At 46.2% G+C, this 19,285-nt stretch overlaps 2 protein-coding genes across 2 annotated transcripts in view; both read left to right on the top strand.

Moving 5' to 3' along the window:
* The window catches only part of SYNPR (synaptoporin), a gene marked incomplete at its 5' end in the record, with an annotated part of 12,048 nt that extends 2,374 nt beyond the window's left edge, over positions 1-9,674 (top strand). The window contains 2 exons of the mRNA XM_010159750.1: positions 6,915-7,106; positions 7,882-9,674. Of these exons, the coding sequence (XP_010158052.1) occupies positions 6,915-7,106; positions 7,882-8,148 (459 nt within the window). The remainder of the gene's footprint in view (positions 1-6,914; positions 7,107-7,881) is intronic.
* A 4,716-nt stretch (positions 9,675-14,390) lies between these two features.
* SNTN (sentan, cilia apical structure protein) lies at positions 14,391-17,195 on the top strand. Its single transcript, XM_010159749.1, has 4 exons — positions 14,391-14,500; positions 15,127-15,161; positions 15,959-16,098; positions 17,037-17,195. Exons 1-4 carry the CDS (start codon positions 14,391-14,393, stop codon positions 17,193-17,195), a joined length of 444 nt encoding a protein of 147 aa, XP_010158051.1.
* Positions 17,196-19,285: the final 2,090 nt, after the last annotated feature.

The raw sequence follows: 19,285 nt of genomic DNA, 5'->3' as shown, positions 1-19,285 counted from the left end.
GAAAATGCAGAGCCCCAGGCAGAGAGCGAGCGAGCGGCTGTAGACAGGAGGAATTCAAGGGTCAGGGGATACTCAGAGTGAAAACCAGGTTCCCATGGCTGCAGGATTCACCTGAGGGATGTAACACGTTGTGCAAAGGAGTCCCCCGGCTCCAGGCAGACGTTGCACTGCGCTGACATACCCAGCAAGATCACACATATAACGGAACAGATGTGTGAGCATGTCTCATCCCTGAGACTGTTCCTCCCAAAGCAAAGTGCTGCTGAAATCTGGGGTGCTCTGTGCCTTCTTGAGCCAAGCCAGCAGTCAATCCGCACGTGTGGGTGCAGGTGGCAGGGCAGTCCCCACTCCATCGTCACCATGACTTTCCAGACTACCAGTCTCTTGTCACTTAGTGAAGAGTTAGAAGATGATTATTTCATCTGTCCTTGCTTCTGCTGCAGTGCCTGATCACAGTCTCATATTTAAAACCATTCCCATTTTCCTTCCTCTTGGCTTGATATTTGCTCAGTCTGGGGTGACATCTGCCTTTAAGCAGCACCCTCTCAGAGCTGGCTGCCTTTCCTCCCAACGAACTATCAGGATTCAAAAAAAATCAGGATGACAGGAGAAGTGGAGAGAAGGGGAAAAATAAAAAAGCTTTCACTTGAAATTTTGAAATATTTAAAGAAAAAAACCCTTGCACAGGCAATCAGAGCACCGGCAGCGTGTTACTGACTTGCAGGGGACTGTCCGGATGCAGAATATACAGCTCTAGAGAATTTAAAGGCCACTAAGTCACAAGAAACTCGCAGAGAAAATTTCAGTCACCGGTGTTCCAGGTTTACCTTGTTTGTACAAATTCAGGGAAACCCAAGTCCATGTACCGAGATCCCTAGCGAAGCATCACTTTAACTGTGGAAAAATATTTGAACGTTCAGCGTGAAGTGAGACATCACAGCAAGGAAATATTTCCAGTAGGAGAAGCCGTTAACTCCTTCCGCGGCTGTGTGGATGGCACTGTGCAGTGAGCCATGTCTGTTGCTAATGTTGCCTGTCGGGTTTTGGGGATTTAAAAAGGTTATTCATCTGTGAGGGAAGTGGGAGTCACCCCTTCCCATGGGCTGTCAGCAGCGAGCCCTTGCTGCCTGCACCCACCGCTGGCCTTACTGGCTCCTTGCAGAGATCGTTCAGGGGGTTCATGCCAGATGGACAAACCTAAGAGAGGACCTTGGATTCCCAGTTCCTAAAGGAACAAGCAGCAGTTTGGGTAGGTACGTGTGATGTGTTTCTGGGCTCTGCAATCCACAGCTGTGATTTCGGTTTCATTGCAAACTCCTGCCCGATGCATGGCGCAGCAAGGCGCGGGGGGCTTGCCTCGGTGGTGACAAGCCAGTTTCTTAAATGACTGATGAGTGCTAAAGAGCCAGAAACATTTTAAAGAAACTAATTGGAGATGGTGACTTAGATTGTAATGAATGCGATGTACAAAATCTCACTGGTTTTCAGTGTATCTGCATCTCTAAGCCTTGATGTCCACTTGTGTAGCGCCACGTACCCTGGGGAGGCACTGCTGGGTGGCAGAGAGGAGCTGCACCTTGGGACTGCCACCCCAGGCATCTCTGTCTCGGTGCCCTGCTTCAGATCTGTGTGTCTGCAGCTGATTGCAAACAGAGGGTCACCCACCCAACTGTCCTGTGCTGAAGTTTTAGGGGATCAGAGGTAAATGCTTCCATCTATCTCTGGAGTGGGAAAATAAAAGATAGAATAGTCATGGTCAGTGTGTATCCATACCCATCGCCCAGACTTCTTTCTTCTCTTTGCTTAGTTTTTATACCCCGTATACTCCATTAAAACCCCCACTGACAACACTGTCTCTATGTGCCTTCAGGTTTGTCTTTGGGGAGATTACAAACTGGCCATGAAATATCACGTGCGTTCATGTATAAATGTAAATCACTTCATTACTATTCCACTCAATTAATGTAAAAGCATAAAATGATTTAGCCAAGAAAAGTGACTGACATAGCCCTGAAAATATATATTTAATTTTTATAGCAATTACTTGATAATCTCATTCTTAAAGTGCATAAAGATGCTTACGTGTAAGAAGATGAGATCTTGCCTTTGCATCTGGAGCCCTGTGAATAATCACACTGAGCAGAAAGGCAGTTGGTTCTTTGCATATGTTGTGGACTGAGCGAGTGAAGTACACTCCAAGTCTGCTCTTCGGAGATGTCTTTGATTGAACATGTTTTATTTCCTCCTCTTGGTCCAGCTTTCTAGGAAATAGATGGGAAAAGAATAAAGAGCCATCTGTAAAAACACAGATTGAGTCCTTTGCAGTTGAAAAATGAAATTATGAATGACCTGAATAATTCTTTGCGTTTCAAAGAGCTGTTTCAGCCTGCTTTTGTCATCTCCTTTTGGAAACACAAGCCGTGGTGACCTTGCTGTACATGCTGCTGCCTCGCAGAGGGCTCCGCACATCCCTTGCCAGAAGCAAGCTTGCAGGGCCATACACCATTGCAAGAAGCGTGTAATTGTTTCAAAGCTTCATTCTGCAGAAAATCTGGGGTGGGACCTTGTTCAAACCAAAAAAAAGAGCTAAAAGAAGGCATTTGGTGCCTGCAGCAACCTGCTGTTGGCCATTTTCCTGGACTGGGGAGTCTCACTGGGATGGTGCTTGAATTCTTAGGTCAGTTGTGACTGTGAAAGGAAATTCTCTGAGCTGTTTGCCCCTCCTGGGGTAAGGAAATCTCCATCTGCTGCTGTGTAGCTGTGCATGAAACCTGTTTTCAGGACTGGGGCCCAAGCTATAAACCTGGGGAGGTTTGTAGGCTTTGGCATTTGAGGAGTGGCTCCCTTGTAACTTGTAAATATAGAAGAGGGAGGTTTTGTCAAATGGAAAGGTTTTGCAGCATGAGGATTAGCAGATGTAGATGCTTCTGGAGCGGCACTGCAAGCCTTGCATGGAAGCTGGTTATGGGGCCAGCAGCTGTGGTTCAGCGAGGGAGCACAAGCACGGAGGGGATGCCAGGTAACCTCTGTCCGGGCCCGAGCTGGGATTTGGCATCTTTTCAAGTCTAACAGGCCAGGGCTGTCGTGCCGAGCTCAGACCAGCCTGGCTGGGAGGGAGAGCAGGGCACGGAGAGCACAGGGGACATGTTTTACAGCACTGTGGGTGCTGCTGAAGGCACTGGCAGGCGTGGGGCAGGCGGAATGCAGCCCTTTTCCAAGCCCGTGAGCAGCTTCAGCAGGGACGTTTGGCTGGGGGAGGTAGTGCTGGACGCTGGGGGTGTGAAACTCTGCTCTGCACACTTAAGCGACTGCCCCCTCCAAGGATGGATGTTTTGCAAAAGCTAGTAGCTTGATAGCAAGGAGAAACATTTGAGTTACCATGAAAAGAAAAGGCACATTCACAGTTCTATTCTAAAACATATAATGTATAAAAGAGTTCCAAGTAGACATTTTTGGCAAACTCAGTAATAGCAAGTTTCAACTTGAAAAAGGCAGCAAGAATTTATTTTTTTTTTTTGTTACACATACTTCAGGCTCTTAAAAACTCCCTCCTTGGGTATCCAGCATATTTTAAATCTTGTTTTCTGCTTTCTCCTACACGTTCCTATTATGCCTCCTTCCCAAAGGCACCTGTACGCAGCCCAAAGCATCTCAGCTGAGACATGAGAAAGCAACTTTGCAATTTCGAGTATGGCGTAACCATACGATGATACACACTGAAGAGATCTGTAGACAACCATTTCAAGAGAGCAGCTACAGAAATTACTTTGTTCCAAAGGAAAAAAAAAAAAGAAGAAATCACCCATGCTATGGGGATATTAAATATTCAAATGCAGGATTTGTTTTAGTATGCAGACACTCTGCCTTTAATTACCAAGGAGAAATTCCCCAGATAGACATTAAGCCACAGAACAGCTTAGCTTGAAATTCACTTTTATTTTCAGCATGTCATTATCTTGTAACTCTGTTCCACCCAGAGCTGTGAAAATGTTCAGCCAGGAATCCAAACCCACTTGAAAACAAGAGAGGTTCAAGTTCCAGCCAAAGCTGAAGGTTAGCAAAGATTCCAAATAAAGAGGAAGATGCGAGTTGGCTCTAGTCGTATGTTTTCCTCCTTGCATGGCACAGAGAAGATGGAACAAATGCTCCAAGAGCCTGAATCCGGCCAGGTAGCTTGGTGAGAGCTCCCACTGAAAAAATACCTCGTGTTTCATTACCCTTTCTGTCCTGTCTTCTTGAGAAGCTGTTGGTCTTGAAGGGATTTCTGGCATCAGCCACATCCTCCGGCTGGTGGAGGGGCTGGATGGGTTCTTCCCGAATCCCACTGTGCAATCTTTTCCTTTTGGTTCAGTGTGGTTCTTGCACCCAGACAGACTTTACACTTTTTGGGACTTCCTGCGTAAAAGGACTAATCCCAGCTCCCCAGGACTGGGGACACTTTCCCCAAAGCTCTGGAACACATTGCCCAGAGAAGCTGTGGGTAACCCTGGAAGTGTCTAAGGCCAGGCTGGATGAGGCTTGGAGCAACCTGGTCTAGTGGAAGGTGTCCCTGCCCATGGCAGGGGGTGGGACTGGATAGACTTTAAGGTCTCCCAATCCAAACCATTCTGGGATTCTATGATCTTCTCTCAGGTAGGGGAACTGCTGCAAACCATTCTGGGATTCTATGATCTGCTCTCAGGTAGGGGAACTGCTTGCAGAGAGGGCAGGATTGTATGGATGGGTAGGCTTGTATGGACACCCTGGAAGGGAGCAGAGGATGGAGGAGACGAGACCTGAGAAATAATGTGAAATACTTAGTCCCTTTAGGCCCAGCCTCTCGATGGCACAGTGCTTTGGGGGGTTTCTAACTGTACTCTATAGCCCAAGACATGAGCGAAGAGAGGAGGGACTCGTGCAGACTGCAGTCAGTTCACGCCATGAGTTGTGCAAATGCCTCACTGACATGAGGTCAGTCTCTGCAAGCTCGACAGCAGATTGAGCCCCTGCTGCCGTCCCCTGCTTGAAGAACTTTGCTCCCTTTTATAACTTCCTTCTTTTTTTTAGCAAATTTAAACTCCTACATTTTGTTAGTTTTGGTCAATTTGTCTCTGTTTGCTTCAAATCTGTGCCTGCTGCTACGCGTTTATTTTATTGTTGTTGCCAATGCACTGCTCTCAGAGCTCGATTTACCCTGCAAAGCCTAGTAGTGTGGTGGCATCGAGAGAGAAGTGCTTGTCATTTGTATTCCCCGAAACTCTGGTGTGTCCCTGTCTCTTGTGTCAATCAGAACAGATATGTAGGCTTTGCATCCAGGTAGACAGCATCTCAAGCCTCATGGCTAATAAATCCCATCATAATCCACAGCTCAGCGAGTATCTGGTATTTCTACCAGCTGGAATTTTTAGGAAATGTTTGCAATTGAGCTGTTGCCTTTAGGAGTCGGTTTCTCATTCAGTTACTGCTAGGACATACAATAATTTCTTTTGCTGGAAATCTCCCTTAGAAGAAAAATTACTCTGGGCTAAATGCCTCTGCCTACCCGGAGTCTCTTTGGGTGTTAAGATAGTTGTCAGCTCCTGGGCTTCGTGCACTTCAGGAGAGCCCGTTCGGACAGCGTGAACTCAAAGCTCGGCGGCAGGCAGGGGCCTGCGGAAAACAAACTGCGGCACTGTTAAAAGAGAAGGATGTATCCTTTGGGGAAGCATCCAAGCACAGTTCATCTAATCCCACCTGCGTGAGCAGAGAAAAGGCTCATGTCATCCATCCCTGCGGTGCCAGGGAGAGCTCCTTCCCAAAATGTCAGGTGTTCTTGTAGAAGAACGATGCTTCCCAGGGATCGCTTATTTCTTTGGATAGCCACTCCAAACGCTGTGTCCTTAATGAACAGTTTCTCTTCCTTCCGTGCACACCTTGACTTTGTAAGGGGGAAGGGGAAGCAGCCCCCATGGGAGGTGGGATATCGAGACGCAGCGATGCAGTTAGTGGTATGTTAGACTTTGGCACCTCTACCATCTGTTGTGGGCTGACAGATGGGATGAAATATGACAGCAGAAAGGCTCTTCTGTTTTAGCAAGACACAAGAAAGCTTGAAAACTCACACCTTCCCCCTCCTTTCCCCCTAAACCCACACAACAACAGTGTCACTTGGCCACTTGTTCTGGCTAAGACAAGGAGGGGTTTATGCCTGTGTGTGCTCCTGAGAGTCTCCCGAGTGGTTCAGAGCAGAGCTCTCGGAGGCACTGGGTCCTGGAGAGGACCACCACCCCTTCTCGCCCCTTTTCCCGTAGATGGGAATTAGGAGCAAATGCTTTACCAGGGCAGAGAGGAGCTGAGGAGTCTCGGTGCTTGGCAAGTCTTGCTGTTTGTTTGTGCGCTCGTGGTAATTAGCGGCTGCACGGCTCGTGCATCAGGGACATTTGGCCTTACCTGTAGCTGGTGAGAAAACTCCTCATCTGGTAGTGGAGGATTAGCCAATTTCAGGTTCTCCCTGAGACGCTGCCGTGGTTGGAAATGCTTCCCGTCAGAAACCCACCCCGGCTGTCTGTGGGAGCATCCAGGACATGAGCTGTGGCTCAACTCCTTTCCAGGTGTCTGTATGTTTTAACTGATGCCAATTCATCATCCAGGTGCCATGAACAGCCAGATTTCCAAGGCAGATCAGCATCCTGGGTACCAGCCACGCACTTCTGGGAGTCTGGCCTCAGGGTCAGAGATGGAAATGGCAGCCGAAGGGTTCTGCCCCATTAAACACAGCAAGTGCTCCTAAAAAATTAGCTCTGTAGGTGATGACCATAATCCCAACCTTCCACAAAATAATAAGCTCTTGTTTTTTCTCTCCTCTGACTCAAGCTTTTCAGTTTTCTGGTGATTTTTAATATTTTTCTTCCCAAAGGACACACCAGTATAATGCTTCTAACTAATTTGTCTTTTAGGATTTCATTGTGACAGTGGTCTTCTCGTTCTTGTGGCTAGTGGGCTCATCTGCTTGGGCTAAAGGACTGTCGGATGTAAAGATTGCAACCGACCCCGACGAAGTGCTACTACTGATGTCTGCCTGCAAACAGCAGTCCAACAAGTGCTTGCCTGTTCGCAGCCCTGTTATGTCAAGCCTCAACACTTCGGTTGTAAGTGACTTTGATTACTACTTTCCACCTTTACCCTGTGGACGTGTTTTCATCTCTTTTAGTCATGAATTGACCCCAATCGGCTGGTGTAAACCAGTTAGCTGAAATGATTTAACTGGAAGTACAGTCTTGATGCGGGGAAAGGCAGAGCGTGACCCCAGGACAGCTCTCTGCTGTGGAGCGGCACCAGGATGAGTGTGCAGGGTTGGGATGGGGAGAAAGCAAAGTGTCTGTCCAAGTGCATTGGTTGGCCTGTCTGCTTTTAGCTTTCCCCAGCTGCCATGCTTTGGAAAAGGGGGTCTGTGTGCTCCTTTAGGAAGAAAAGGTTTTGTGCCTTGAAGATTCCTTTTAAAATTCTCAAAAAGAGCAACATAAAATTGGTCTTCAGAATGTTAACAAAAAATAGAAAACCGATAAAACAACCTCTCCAGCCCAGCTGACCAATGAATAGCTCTCTTAATTATTTTCTATCCATTTCATCTTTCCACAGTTTCTTTAGATTATGTTTCAAACAATAAAAAAAAAATATTTTGACCTAAAAGCTCAAGCTTTTTATGGAAACAAAAAGAAAAACAGACACATTGTGAGCTACAGCTAAGGAAGGGGAATTTGTGAATTTGCTCCAAAGCTGAGAACGTTTTCCAGCAGGTCTGGGGAGAAGGATGGACTGAGAGCAGCTTTGACTTCTCCCAGGGCTGTGCCGGGTCCATGACGCGCTAGGCTGGGCTGTGAGACCGTGGCTGCCAGGTAACGAGCTCCTCTTCTCCCCACCTAGGTCTTTGGCTTCTTGAACTTTATCCTCTGGGCAGGCAACATTTGGTTTGTGTTTAAGGAGACGGGCTGGCATTCCTCGGGCCAGCGGCACCCTCCGGACCCCATGGAGAAGCAGTCCAGCAGCTACAACCAAGGTGGCTACAACCAAGACAGCTACGGGCCGGCCGGTGGCTACAACCAGCCGGGCTCCTATGGCCAGGTGGGTGAATACGGCCAGTCCCAGAGCTACGGCCAGAGCGGGCCAACCTCCTTCGCTAATCAGATTTAGGGTTCACACAGCACGAGTTCTTGCATCCCTCACTTGTAGAGAGTTTAACAGGTCTCAAGTTTCAGTTGCACCAGGTTTTTAAGGGTTTTACATAAATTAATACTACAACGTGGTGTTTAATGTCGATTGAAGACTTAAGCTTACCTCCTGAGACAGACGGGAGGTGGCCGGTGGGCTGGAGGTGGCCTTTTTTTACCCTGAGTAGCTGGATACAGGGGACATGCTCATCGCAGGTGGTGACCTGGAGTCAGTGTTGTAGTATGTACTGTAGAGATAACTTTATGGTAGTTTTGTATGTGTTAAGATGGTAGAAGCCTTTTGTAGCCTCAAGTCTGTAGTATTTAATATGCATAATCTAATTGAATTTCCTTCTGCATTTTGGTGAGAAACGAAAGTGGTTTACTATTATTTCTACGGATTATTCTGTGTACCCATGCATGTAACATTGCACCCAAATTTTCAAGAAAACTGCCTGTCTGTGGCTCTTCAGAGCATTTGTTTTGGTTACACCTTTGCGTTTCAGAAGATTTTACTATTATTTCAGTTAACCGAGTCATCTGTAATTTAGTGCATGGATAAGCAGTTTCATACTACCAAATGTCTGGACTGTGTAAATGGAACTTCTCAACTTCTGCCACTGCATTTTGTTAAATGTACGTTTAAAAGGAGTATGCATCTTTTATATATTTTGCAGAGTTGAATATATGGCTTTCCCAAGTTCTGAATGCTTTGTAACTAAACTGGTTTTCCTTGAAATGGCATTCAGTAGTATATATGGTACCTGACCAATGTTTATTCCATTTAACTCAGCTAAGTATTCATTCTATAAATCACTATTTCTATGGATGTTTTGTGAATCTTTTAACGTGAGCCGTGGAAAATAAGGACCAAGTAACTGTGTTATATGTTTACAAAAGTATTTATTTAACTAAGATAACAGAGGTGCAGATATCAGTATACAAATCCATGTGAAAATGCCCTGTTGCTTAATATAGCAAATCACAAAACCCGCATGTATTGTTGTGACCTTACAAAGCATAAATATTCCTTTATACCTTCTTATGATAAAAAACCCTCACCTTTCCATCCGTGCTGTTTCATGATAGTTAGATCTCCCCCTGTTCTGTCGCTGCTCTGAGCGCTAGCTTGGTGCTACTGGAGAATGTAACTGGATTGACCAAATAACCCAGGCTCAGAGGAACTCACCCTAAAATAGCCAGAGCCAGACCTGTGTCCCGTTTGGATTTCTTCCCGGGAAGTTCAGCCCTTCCTCACTACAGCATATGGGACACATTGACACAAACGAAAGTCTGAAGCACAATATACTAAGTAAAACTGATCATCTGCATTTCTAAATCCAAGTGTATCAGTATATAATCTTATTGTATGAGCTGTAACGTTGGAAGCATCTTATCTTAAAACAGCTTAGTCTCTTCTATGATTGTTGTAACCAATTTATGGCTACTCGGTGGATGAATCTATATTGTGATATCTATTTGACCCTAATAAAGTTATTGCATACAATGCATGTTTTCAGAGTATGTTAATACTTATATGTCATTGCAAAATAACTAAGAAGACATCTATTAAATAACTATTCCTGTGCTTGACCTGATTGGTCATATTCTTACTGTTTTCCAACACTTTTACGAGGATTGTTTTAATGTACAGTGGAGTACAACACTTCCACAGACACTTGGCATTAAAGGTCAGTATCACAAGTTTAAAAAAAAAAAATTAAAACTGTGTCATTTAATACCTGCCTGCCTCTTTACCTCTCTTTTCATCTCTCAGTAGGAGTAGCCCAGGGCTGCGCTAACTATCCCAGTTCTGTGGATTGCTGGAAAGCCGTGTTTGAGTTGTAGAAAGAACAAGCTGGAACATCTAAATATTCTGGTATTCCAAATGGGAGCAAAATATGGTTTTCTGGGTCAATGAAAATTTTTATTTTGGCTTTTAGTTCTTTTGTTCCTTTGTTTTTCTCAGTTTGGAAAAGTTATCTAAGTTAGATATATGCAACCCAGGAAAAAGTGAAATCTCTCTCCACTAGAAATAGAATTTTTTGTGTCAACTAGTGTTCTCTTCATCAGCTTTTCCACCTAGATCAGCAGGGTCCCATTCCCAAACTCTTCTATCCAATGCTGAGGGTAAGAAACTTGGGTTTTGCTTGGGTTCATTCCTGCATTTCCTTGTGTAACCACGTGAGCACAGGAACCACAGCTTTCAAAAACCCTCAGGAGGTGACAACCCTGGAGAAAGGGCAGTTCCTAACACACGAACTGGGGACAGAATTAGGATGATGGCTTATTTTGGGTATTATTTACAGAACTCCAACTCTAAGCTGTTCTCATGAAGGGCAGAGCTGGTGGAAGAGTTGGCAAAAGCAGTGCAAGAGGCACAGGTTTTCATGAGAGACCCAGCCTGTTGGCCAGGCATTCACAGGTACGTTAGCTCCTTGCTGCCACGCAGAACAGTGAGCTGGTTGTCATCCTTTGGGGACTACAGTCTTCACTGTGAATTAGGAGGGATGGAAAATCCCTTCATCTATAGCTTCTCAGATTAATGTAGTATGGCAGCAGCAAAAGTGAAAACAAAAACGATGCACGTGCTTGTCTGTGTTACATAAGAAAATGTAGCCGAGCGTTTCCTCCGTGTTCCTCTGGATTCCAGTCTTATCACATCCTTTGGCAATCGCTGAGAAATTTGAACTGGGAATAGTGACTGTATAGCAAAGTGCTGAGCAGCGAGATGGGAAAGACTGTGTTTCATGTTTCCTGGGTTTAAGAGAAACAGCTAAGTAAACCCGTGCACCCTCTGTGAAACTGCTGCTGGCAGACTGATTGCTTTCCTACTTCATCATTAGTGAGCACAGTTAGTTAAATAACTAGGTCAGCCGGGGAAAAAACATGTTCCTTGATCTTCTCTGCTGTCCCTCCTGTTTTCCCATGTGTTTCTCTTTATAGCCCATTTCTCAGCTACCCGAGATGGGAGCGTATTCGCATTATCAAGTGTAGAGCTGTGGAGAGGCAGGTACCTCTGCCAGTGTGCCAGACCTGATTAGGTTGCTTATTTCCAATCTGTATGTGTTCAGTGTGAGTGAGCAAACAGGGCTCCAGCCCGGAATTACCCCCTGGCTGAGTCTCTGACGTGCTGATGAAAGAGGCAGTCGCACAGAACACCCATTGCACCCGTCTATGTTCTGCTCCTGACAGCACCTCCAGTTTCACTGTTAATAGCACAAACAGATGAAGAACTGCCGAGTAAAAACTGCCACGTGTTGTTTCATCCTTTTCTGAAAAGGTTCTTCTCATATTATGCCATGTCATAAATGTTTAGTCCTCTGCCTCCTAGTTTTAAGCCTGATTTTCATCAAAATCTTTATATATGTGTATGGATGGGGTACTTAGCTTACGCTCTCCCTGACTTCACTATTCTTTCTCAGGATTACTTTTTATTCCCTGCTGTTACTAAACCCAAGAGCTTTTCCTCCTGGAATTTTCTACCTGCAGCAATAATCTGTATTTTAGTATTAATATCTGGTGTTGATTCATCATTGATTGATGCCATACATCCTCAGTATGAAGATCTCAGTATTTTGATATGAAATTTTAATAGCTGGCTGGGGGGTGGGATGGAGCAAGAGGAAAACAGTATTAGGCTGTGGCAGCCAGTCCTGCTTTGGGCTAAGGTGGAGCGGGGGGCTTCTCCGTCTTGGCTCTTTGGAAAATAAAACAGGTGTCACGTGACCATATTCTGGTCTCAAAGAAATAAAGCTATTACCTCCCTGGGTGGAAGTTAGCAGCACTTCCCTGCAGCTGCCGAAGGGTTTGCTGAAGAAATGAAGCCGGAAGGGTGGGAATGCATCTCCAGTTCTGGGTATTGCCTTGGTCCCTCGGCTGTGCCCGCCGCGGGCATGCCCACGCCTGCCCTGCCCGGTGACCCAGGGCCATCTCTAAGGGAGCCCAGGCTCCACCACACACAGCTCTTCCGCAACGTTGAGTCTGCTTGCACTGCTGAAGGTGCTTAGAAAGGATGGGAAAACACCAAAAGCCAAGTGAAGAACATGGCTTTTCGCAGTGGCAATTATTTTAAGTGAGCCACCTGTGAAGATTTTGCAGCTTTAAGTTGCGGGTTGCGTATTTTGTGCATATAATATTGTTAAGGTGTGAAATGTGCTAAAAAAATGACCGCTAAAAGCACCTGGATATTTCAAACATAAACAGAGTGTATCGAAATAGATCCAGAGCAGATGGCCTGGCTCCCTGCACACCTTGCTGACCAGAAAACTCAAGCAACACGTGCAGCCAAAATCTTGCCAGCTTCAAAGCTGATCATCTGCAAAGGCAAAGGTTATCCCCATGCTACCCTAATTAGTACATCCTAGAGGGATAATGAACCCCAGGCTTGCTTGGACTTGTTACTACCCCAGCAAAGCACATCACCTGCTCTAGAGCTCAGGCTCTCAGAAGTTTAATCTAGAGATGAAAAAACCTGCGAGCTGAAGTCTGATCTATGGTGGAAAGTGCCCAAAACACAGGTCTGGGTTTGCCAGCCAGCTCACAGCGCTGTCTGTAGCTGATCAACATGTAACAGAGTCTCTCCCTCACTCCCGCTTCCTACCTTGGATGCTAAAACCAAACATTCCCATTCTGCGGATTAACTGGGATGTAAGGCTTTTCATGCCTCGTCGTATGGTTCAACAGATGTGAAAGGGAATTATCACTTCAACATGATATCAAGACTTTTTTTTTTTAGCTGATGGCAGATTACTAAGCCTGAATTCTTGTTTTATTTTAGCGTGTTAATTGATGGGATAATGAGCATTGATTATATGTGTTTTGGCTGCGTCATTGCAATTACAGGCTCTGTTTTATTCATGAGCCAGTCCTAAAGAACGCACTAGAGATCTAAGACAGCTTAAACCTCTCAGAAAAAGGCTCGGAATTGTTTGAGTAATGACACTCTTAGATGGAAAATTAAAGGTTCTCTTTTCCCATGCTTTTTAAGATAATTAAAATCCAGGAACAGTAAGGTGGTGAACATCCTTATTCATTAGCCTTCAGTAATTTAGCTTCTACTAAATGAGGAAAACATTTTAATTCTCTAGGCCATCTGTTGCAGTCTCCTTTGCGTGTCCTGTTACATAAAGTCTGTAATGACACTCTTAGATGGAAAATTAAAGGTTCTCTTTTCCCATGCTTTTTAAGATAATTAAAATCCAGGAACAGTAAGGTGGTGAACATCCTTATTCATTAGCCTTCAGTAATTTAGCTTCTACTAAATGAGGAAAACATTTTAATTCTCTAGGCCATCTGTTGCAGTCTCCTTTGCGTGTCCTGTTACATAAAGTCTCATCCTGGGTAGTTTGAGCTTTTTTTTTGAATGATGAGCTGGATGAGGTAGTTGAAGTCACTACCTATTAACAGACCACCCTTGGGATTAAAACGGCTGCTTGGTCGTTTAGGTCAAAGCTATCCTGTCTTGACACCTCACAGCAAGGATCCGCAGGAAGGAGACTGTGCACAGGGCTAGGCAGCGTGACAAGCTGTGTGTTTTCTAATAGCGATATCCATGCCAATGCATAACAAAGTTCATCGGAGCCCTTCCAGTTCCTCTAACGTGCGACTGCTCTGCCATATGGCTCCGTGCTGCTTTTGGAAACAGGCGGCATCCATGCGGGTAGAAGGCGAAGCAGAGGCTCCGTGGTGGATGCTTTGCACCTTTGGAGGAAGAGCAGATCTCCTCTTTGCGCTGCGCCAGGGGAATAAATGTTAGAGCAGGAGCGCACTCACCTAGGATAAATGCAGGAATTGGGAAGTACTTGGTTTCTGACTCTCTCTATAGGAACAACTCAGTTTAGAGCTTGGGGCAAGTTACGTTAGCCCATGCTAGAAAGGTTTCCCATTAAAATGATAATGTGTATAGCTGAATGGATTCAGCTAGTTATTCCTGATGCAAAGTTACATCCCTACAGATCTAAGAGGATTCAGGCTCCATTAGTCTGGTTTGTTTCTGTCAAATTCTCACATAAAATTAAAGCCACGCTGATTGCCAACCCAGCAGTGCTGCCTTACAGGGGCTGCTCTCGCCCTCTGTGTGTAGCCAGCTCTGTGATCACCAGGTAACGTTTACATTATTGACAGGGCATGGCTGCAAGCAGCTGCTTTCACAGGGCAGAGCTTGAATTCACCTGTTTGCTATTACTTGAGTTGCTTAGAGATCACAAACACCCCAGCCTGGAGATGTGTGGCTGCAGGACCAGCGTTCCCAGCACAAAACAGTACTCGGTCAATCAGCCAGCTCCCGATTCCACCAAGAAAAGCCCTTTGGCTGCAGCAGAGATGCCCAGGCGGTAAGTCATCACGTCGTTCTTTGCATCCCTGGTGATCTGCTATTTGTCTTGAAACTCATTACCTGGATGGATTTGTCTCTATCACAAGCAATCTCCTCCGCTGTGTGTTGGCTGCTCTGTAATTAGTTTCCAGCACTTTAGCAAAAGTAATCAGGCTTTAAGTTTTAATAGAAAGCAGAGAGGTGCTTCTCACAGATGTGAGTTGTGCTGGAATGAAAAGCTATGTGTCTGCTCCAAACTGGGAGCACTGGTGCGTGGGGGGTGACAGACCCCTTTGTACTTCCCAGGGTATGGGCTTAAAACTGAGAAGCTTCCTGGAGCTTTTTCATCTTCTGAGGAAACAACTTGAAGGACGTTGCAATGCTTCTCTCTTAAAATCATTTAATAAGCACCTTTAATAACAGCTCCTTGCTTAGGTGAAGAATTAGGAGTTGTGTGATGTTGTGTGCTGCTCGTAAAGGCCGTTTTCCTTTCCACTGTGAAGGAAAGCCAGTCTCCTTTGGGAAGCCCTGAGTTCCTGAGGGATTAAATGTAACAGAAATGAGCAAGCCTACTCATGGAGAAACTATATATACACACACGACTCTCCAGGTGGTAACTGTGCCTCTCTTCTCTCTCACTACCAGCACACCTATAGCCAAGCAGCTGGCATCAGTAAAAGGTAAGGGGACCCCCTCGTTGCCCCTTGGGGATTCAGGTCATCCAAAACCACATCCCAAGTGCAGTAAATCCTGATGAGCTGCAGAAGACTGTGCAGACCCTCAGCTGGTGCAAGAGGAGAGGGTGTCCTGGGTCCCTGTGCAACGTGCTCCTGCAGTGATCCATGTTTCCTCTTCTGCTCACCTTTCCCTTACAAATCACAGTCCAAATGATCTGTGGTACCGATGGTAACTGAGGGCTGCAAGTGTGCCGTCTTCAGGATGTGGCTCAGGAGCTGGGGCGGGGGATTGAAACCAGCCAAATATTCCAGCCAGAATCCCAAGTATACTGTAATGCCAAATGCTCAGACACGGGCACTTCTGTTCAGCCAGGCTTCCCAGATGGGCCACGTTTCCCCTGATAAAGGATCCTGGAAGCCCAAAAGCATCCTGAAGATGTCCAGTGGTGCCTGTCCCCGTGGTGTGGCAGGTCCTTGCTGGGTACCCATGATGGGGACAGACCAGATGGGTCTTGCACATCACCTTGTGTTGCTGCTGCTGCTGCCCCGGCTCTGACTGAAAACTCCCTTCTGGGGTGTGTTTCCACAGGACATGAGGCATCTTGCTGGCCCACTCCAAATAAAATCTGGGTCAGGTCCTCTGTGGATATAAACAGTCTCAGTCTCATTAACTTTAATGAAACTACACAGATTTCCACCCACTCAGGATGGTTCTGACAGATTCCTTTCAATTATATCTCAAATGCCACTTTTTCTGATAGGCTGGTAACTTTTTTTTAATTTTTATTTATTCCCCCTAGCTCTAGGCAAAGGCTCAGACCTTGAAAAAGCTTTTGCTACTGTGGCTTTGGTGTATAACAACGCTGCTGACGCCGAGGGCAAGCTCAGCAAAACTGAAACCAAAAGCCTGCTGCAAACCCAGTTTGGGGGTTTCATACAGGTGAGGGGGGTTTGGGCCGGCACCTGCTGGGTGATTTGGGTGCAGGAGTGGTACCTTGGGCTCTGTCCTGCAGCCGTGGGGGCATCAGTCCACGGGGTAATCCCAGGGGTTAATCCTCTGTGAGACTTCAGGGATTTGGTACAAATACCTTCAGTGAATTAGTTGCTTTATGTGGAGCCTGTGTCTAACACAGGGCTAAAAGGGGGGGGCAGCAATAAACTGCTGTTGATGTGCCTGCTTGCATTTTTGTAATGAAGCAGAATTGTAGACTCACTGAAGGGTTTGGGTTAGAAGGGACCTTAAAGACCATCCAGTTCCAACCCCCTGCCATGGGCAGGGACACCCTCCGCTAAGTCAGGTTGCTGGTCTAGGGCACAAAATAAACCACACCAAACAAAAAACACCCCGATAAGAGACAGGATTGATGAAGAGAAGAAACCCATTGCATTCAGTCAGGTGTTTGGTAGTTTGCCAGAGCGCTGGCCCAGCACCAGGAGTGCACATGCTGCGGTGGGGCAGCTGGAGACCCGGAGGGGTGAGCACCCCTCCATCCATTACCCACCCTGGGCGCTGGTGGCAGCTGGGCATGGGCATGGATCAGCATTTGTGGCTGTAAACTTCTTGAAGATTGTTTTCCAGCAGTTCCCAGCTATGTTCACCTCTGCCAGATTTTTCAGTCATCACTAGGTTTTCTTTTTTAAAAGATGTGTTCTGAATTCAGGTGGAAACTTTGGGGACTGGTTGTTTTCCTGTCTGACTGCACTCAGATTCTGTTTGAGTTTCTTGGGGCAACTTTAGAAAAACTAACATAATTGTGGACGTAAAAACCTGAATGAGAAGATGGAAAATACATGAATTTTGACATAGGTGTCTTTTTTATGATGTAATAAAAAAGGAACTTCATGCCTAATTTTTTTTTAATTTAAAATTCTCCCTAGGGCCAAGAAAACAAACCAAAATACCAGGAAATCATTTCTGCCCTGGATGAGGAGTCAGAAAACAAAATTGATTTTGAAGATTTCATGGTCTTGTTAGTGAGTCTGACTCTAATGTCTGACCTGCTGCAGGAGATCAGAAATGCGAAAACCACAAAGTGATCAGTGCCTTGAAAGAAGCAGCAGCTTGGCACTTTATAAGGAAAGCAGGACTGAACCACACAGAGATAACATCGAATGGATACCCTGTTCGGTTTTAAATGAAATAAAGTCTTGTCTAAACCTGGCTGGACTCACACCTGCATAGGAACAGTCTGTGGACTGTTGAGCTGGTGCTCAGGGCCTCGTGTCTACGTTTGTGCATCAGGAAGGTTCTCTCTGGACCAGCTTCCAGCACGTCCCGAGGTCCCAAACCCAGTTACCAGCTGGGTGCAGCCCTCAGCCCAGCTCTGTGCCGGGGGAAGTCAGCCCACGCGCTCCTGGGCCCCTGTTGTGAGGGACGATGGGGAGAACACTACAAGAGGGTGCAGCCCCAGGTACCTTGGGGCAGCAGCATGCGTGGCATGGCCAGCCAGCTCCCCAGCCTCTCCCAGTCAGCCCAGGGCGCTCCAGCCCTGAGCACATCCCGGGGACGAGTTTCACCACTGGTAGCACAAAACCTGTTGCAGCCTTTGGTAAACATTGACTTTAGTCTGTGTGGTTTCCAACCCACCCTTAACCCTTCCGAAAGGAGCATTTATTTGTTTTTATTTCCTCCTCCAGCTGACCTCCTCACTGAGTGATCGCTATGGAAGGGATTTCAAGTCCAGTGCTGGCAGTGCTGTGCTCTTGTGACCGAAGGGATGACTTAGTTGAACACGTTGGTCAGCTGGGTCTGTTGTTTCAGGAAACTGTGATGAAGAGAAAGCAGATAAGCTAAGACGTGGTCCAGAGTAGGGATGGTGGGGAAAAGGGGTGGCCAATAAAATGTTTGTATTGGAGCTGAGTGATATTGGCTACCCAGCCATGGGCTGGGCTGGGGACAGAGCCTCAGTATTAAGTGCTCATGATTCTAATCTTCATTTTGAGTCCTTCTTATAAAGTCCTGGCTCAGAGCCAACGTTTAGCCCACTGTGACATCCTTTTGGGGCACAAAAAGCAGCCTGACACCCCAAGAACAGAATATCTTCTTTAAGAATTTAACAAGCCTCTACCAGAACTGTTAAGATGAATGAGCCAGCAAAGCATTGCAACCCTTTTCATTTTCTCTTCTCCCTTCCATGGAAAGGAGAAGACAAGAATAATTTCGCTTTGGTGCATATTTATTTAAACAGGAAGGGATCAAACCCTTTGGTGTTGAAAGAGGGAAATAAATGCCAGCTGAGTAACGAGATTTAACTGCTTGACATAAAAAGGTTCTTAGTGTTTCCAGAAGCTAAGAGGATGTTTTGTAATGGATTTTGGTGCAAAGGAGAGACACGTTGCAGTAGGAGGCCGGCAGCCAGTTGTTCAGAGAGGGAAGGTCTGTCTTTGTGCAGTTTGGGATGGGGCCGAAGGAAGAAATGGAGCTGGACGCGGTGGGTTTTGAAATGCAGCTCAGCAGGTAAGGTGCTGCTCTGCAGGGTTTCAACCAGGACGTGGCCCGGAGGCCAAATGCTTGCAAATGGTCCACAAATGGAAACTCGTGTTAGCCAAGTCCCTTTCTCTGACGGTGGGCTGCACGGACAGGGAGTGCCAAACCTGGGGCAAGAAGTGGCAAAACCATCAAGAAGGAGTTTCTGTCCATTTGCTCACTCATGGAGGTGTCCCCCGCACGCACACCTCCCGCTGAGGGAGCAGTGGCCCCATGCTGCGAGGATGACTGTCCCCATGGGCTGCATGTCACATCTCTCAGAGATGGTGTAAAAATGGAGATGGATCAAAATAAGGACTTCATCTGGTCGTGTCATCCATGTAGGTATCACAGCTTCATATTGATAATGTGTCCCTAGTGTCGCTCAGCCTCTTCCCCCATCCCCTTGGGTTTTGGCCAGGTAGAAGATCTGTGACAGTTTAAAAAATCAGCTGATGTTCCTTTTCGGGGGCAGAAAGATGGATTGTATGTGAGAGTCCCTAGAAGGCTTTTCCCATTACTAAAGTAAAGAAAACACTGCACAGCCCTGTAAAGCTTGTTTGGGAGCCACTGGTGACTTTGAAAGCATAAATTTCTGAATATCCCTCTGTTACAACAAAAAGCCAAAAGGAACAATATTGTGAAGCCAATTCAGAAAGGA

The sequence above is a fragment of the Eurypyga helias genome, unplaced genomic scaffold (genome assembly GCF_000690775.1).
Source record: "Eurypyga helias isolate BGI_N326 unplaced genomic scaffold, ASM69077v1 scaffold17159, whole genome shotgun sequence".
NCBI classification, from domain to species: domain Eukaryota; kingdom Metazoa; phylum Chordata; class Aves; order Eurypygiformes; family Eurypygidae; genus Eurypyga; species Eurypyga helias.
The sequence above is the reverse complement of the archived record's forward strand: the minus strand, read 5'-3'. Positions and strand labels throughout refer to the sequence as shown.

What these genes read in the sequence shown, in the direction of transcription:
- SNTN (XM_010159749.1), top strand. Translation starts at nt 14,391, where the DNA reads ATGTGTGGCTGCAGGACCAGCGTTCCCAGCACAAAACAGTACTCGGTC. An exon ending in GCAGCAGAGATGCCCAGGCG is followed by an intron (nt 14,501 to 15,126) that starts GTAAGTCATCAC and finishes TCTCACTACCAG; the next exon opens with CACACCTATAGCCAAGCAGC. An exon ending in GCAGCTGGCATCAGTAAAAG is followed by an intron (nt 15,162 to 15,958) that starts GTAAGGGGACCC and finishes TATTCCCCCTAG; the next exon opens with CTCTAGGCAAAGGCTCAGAC.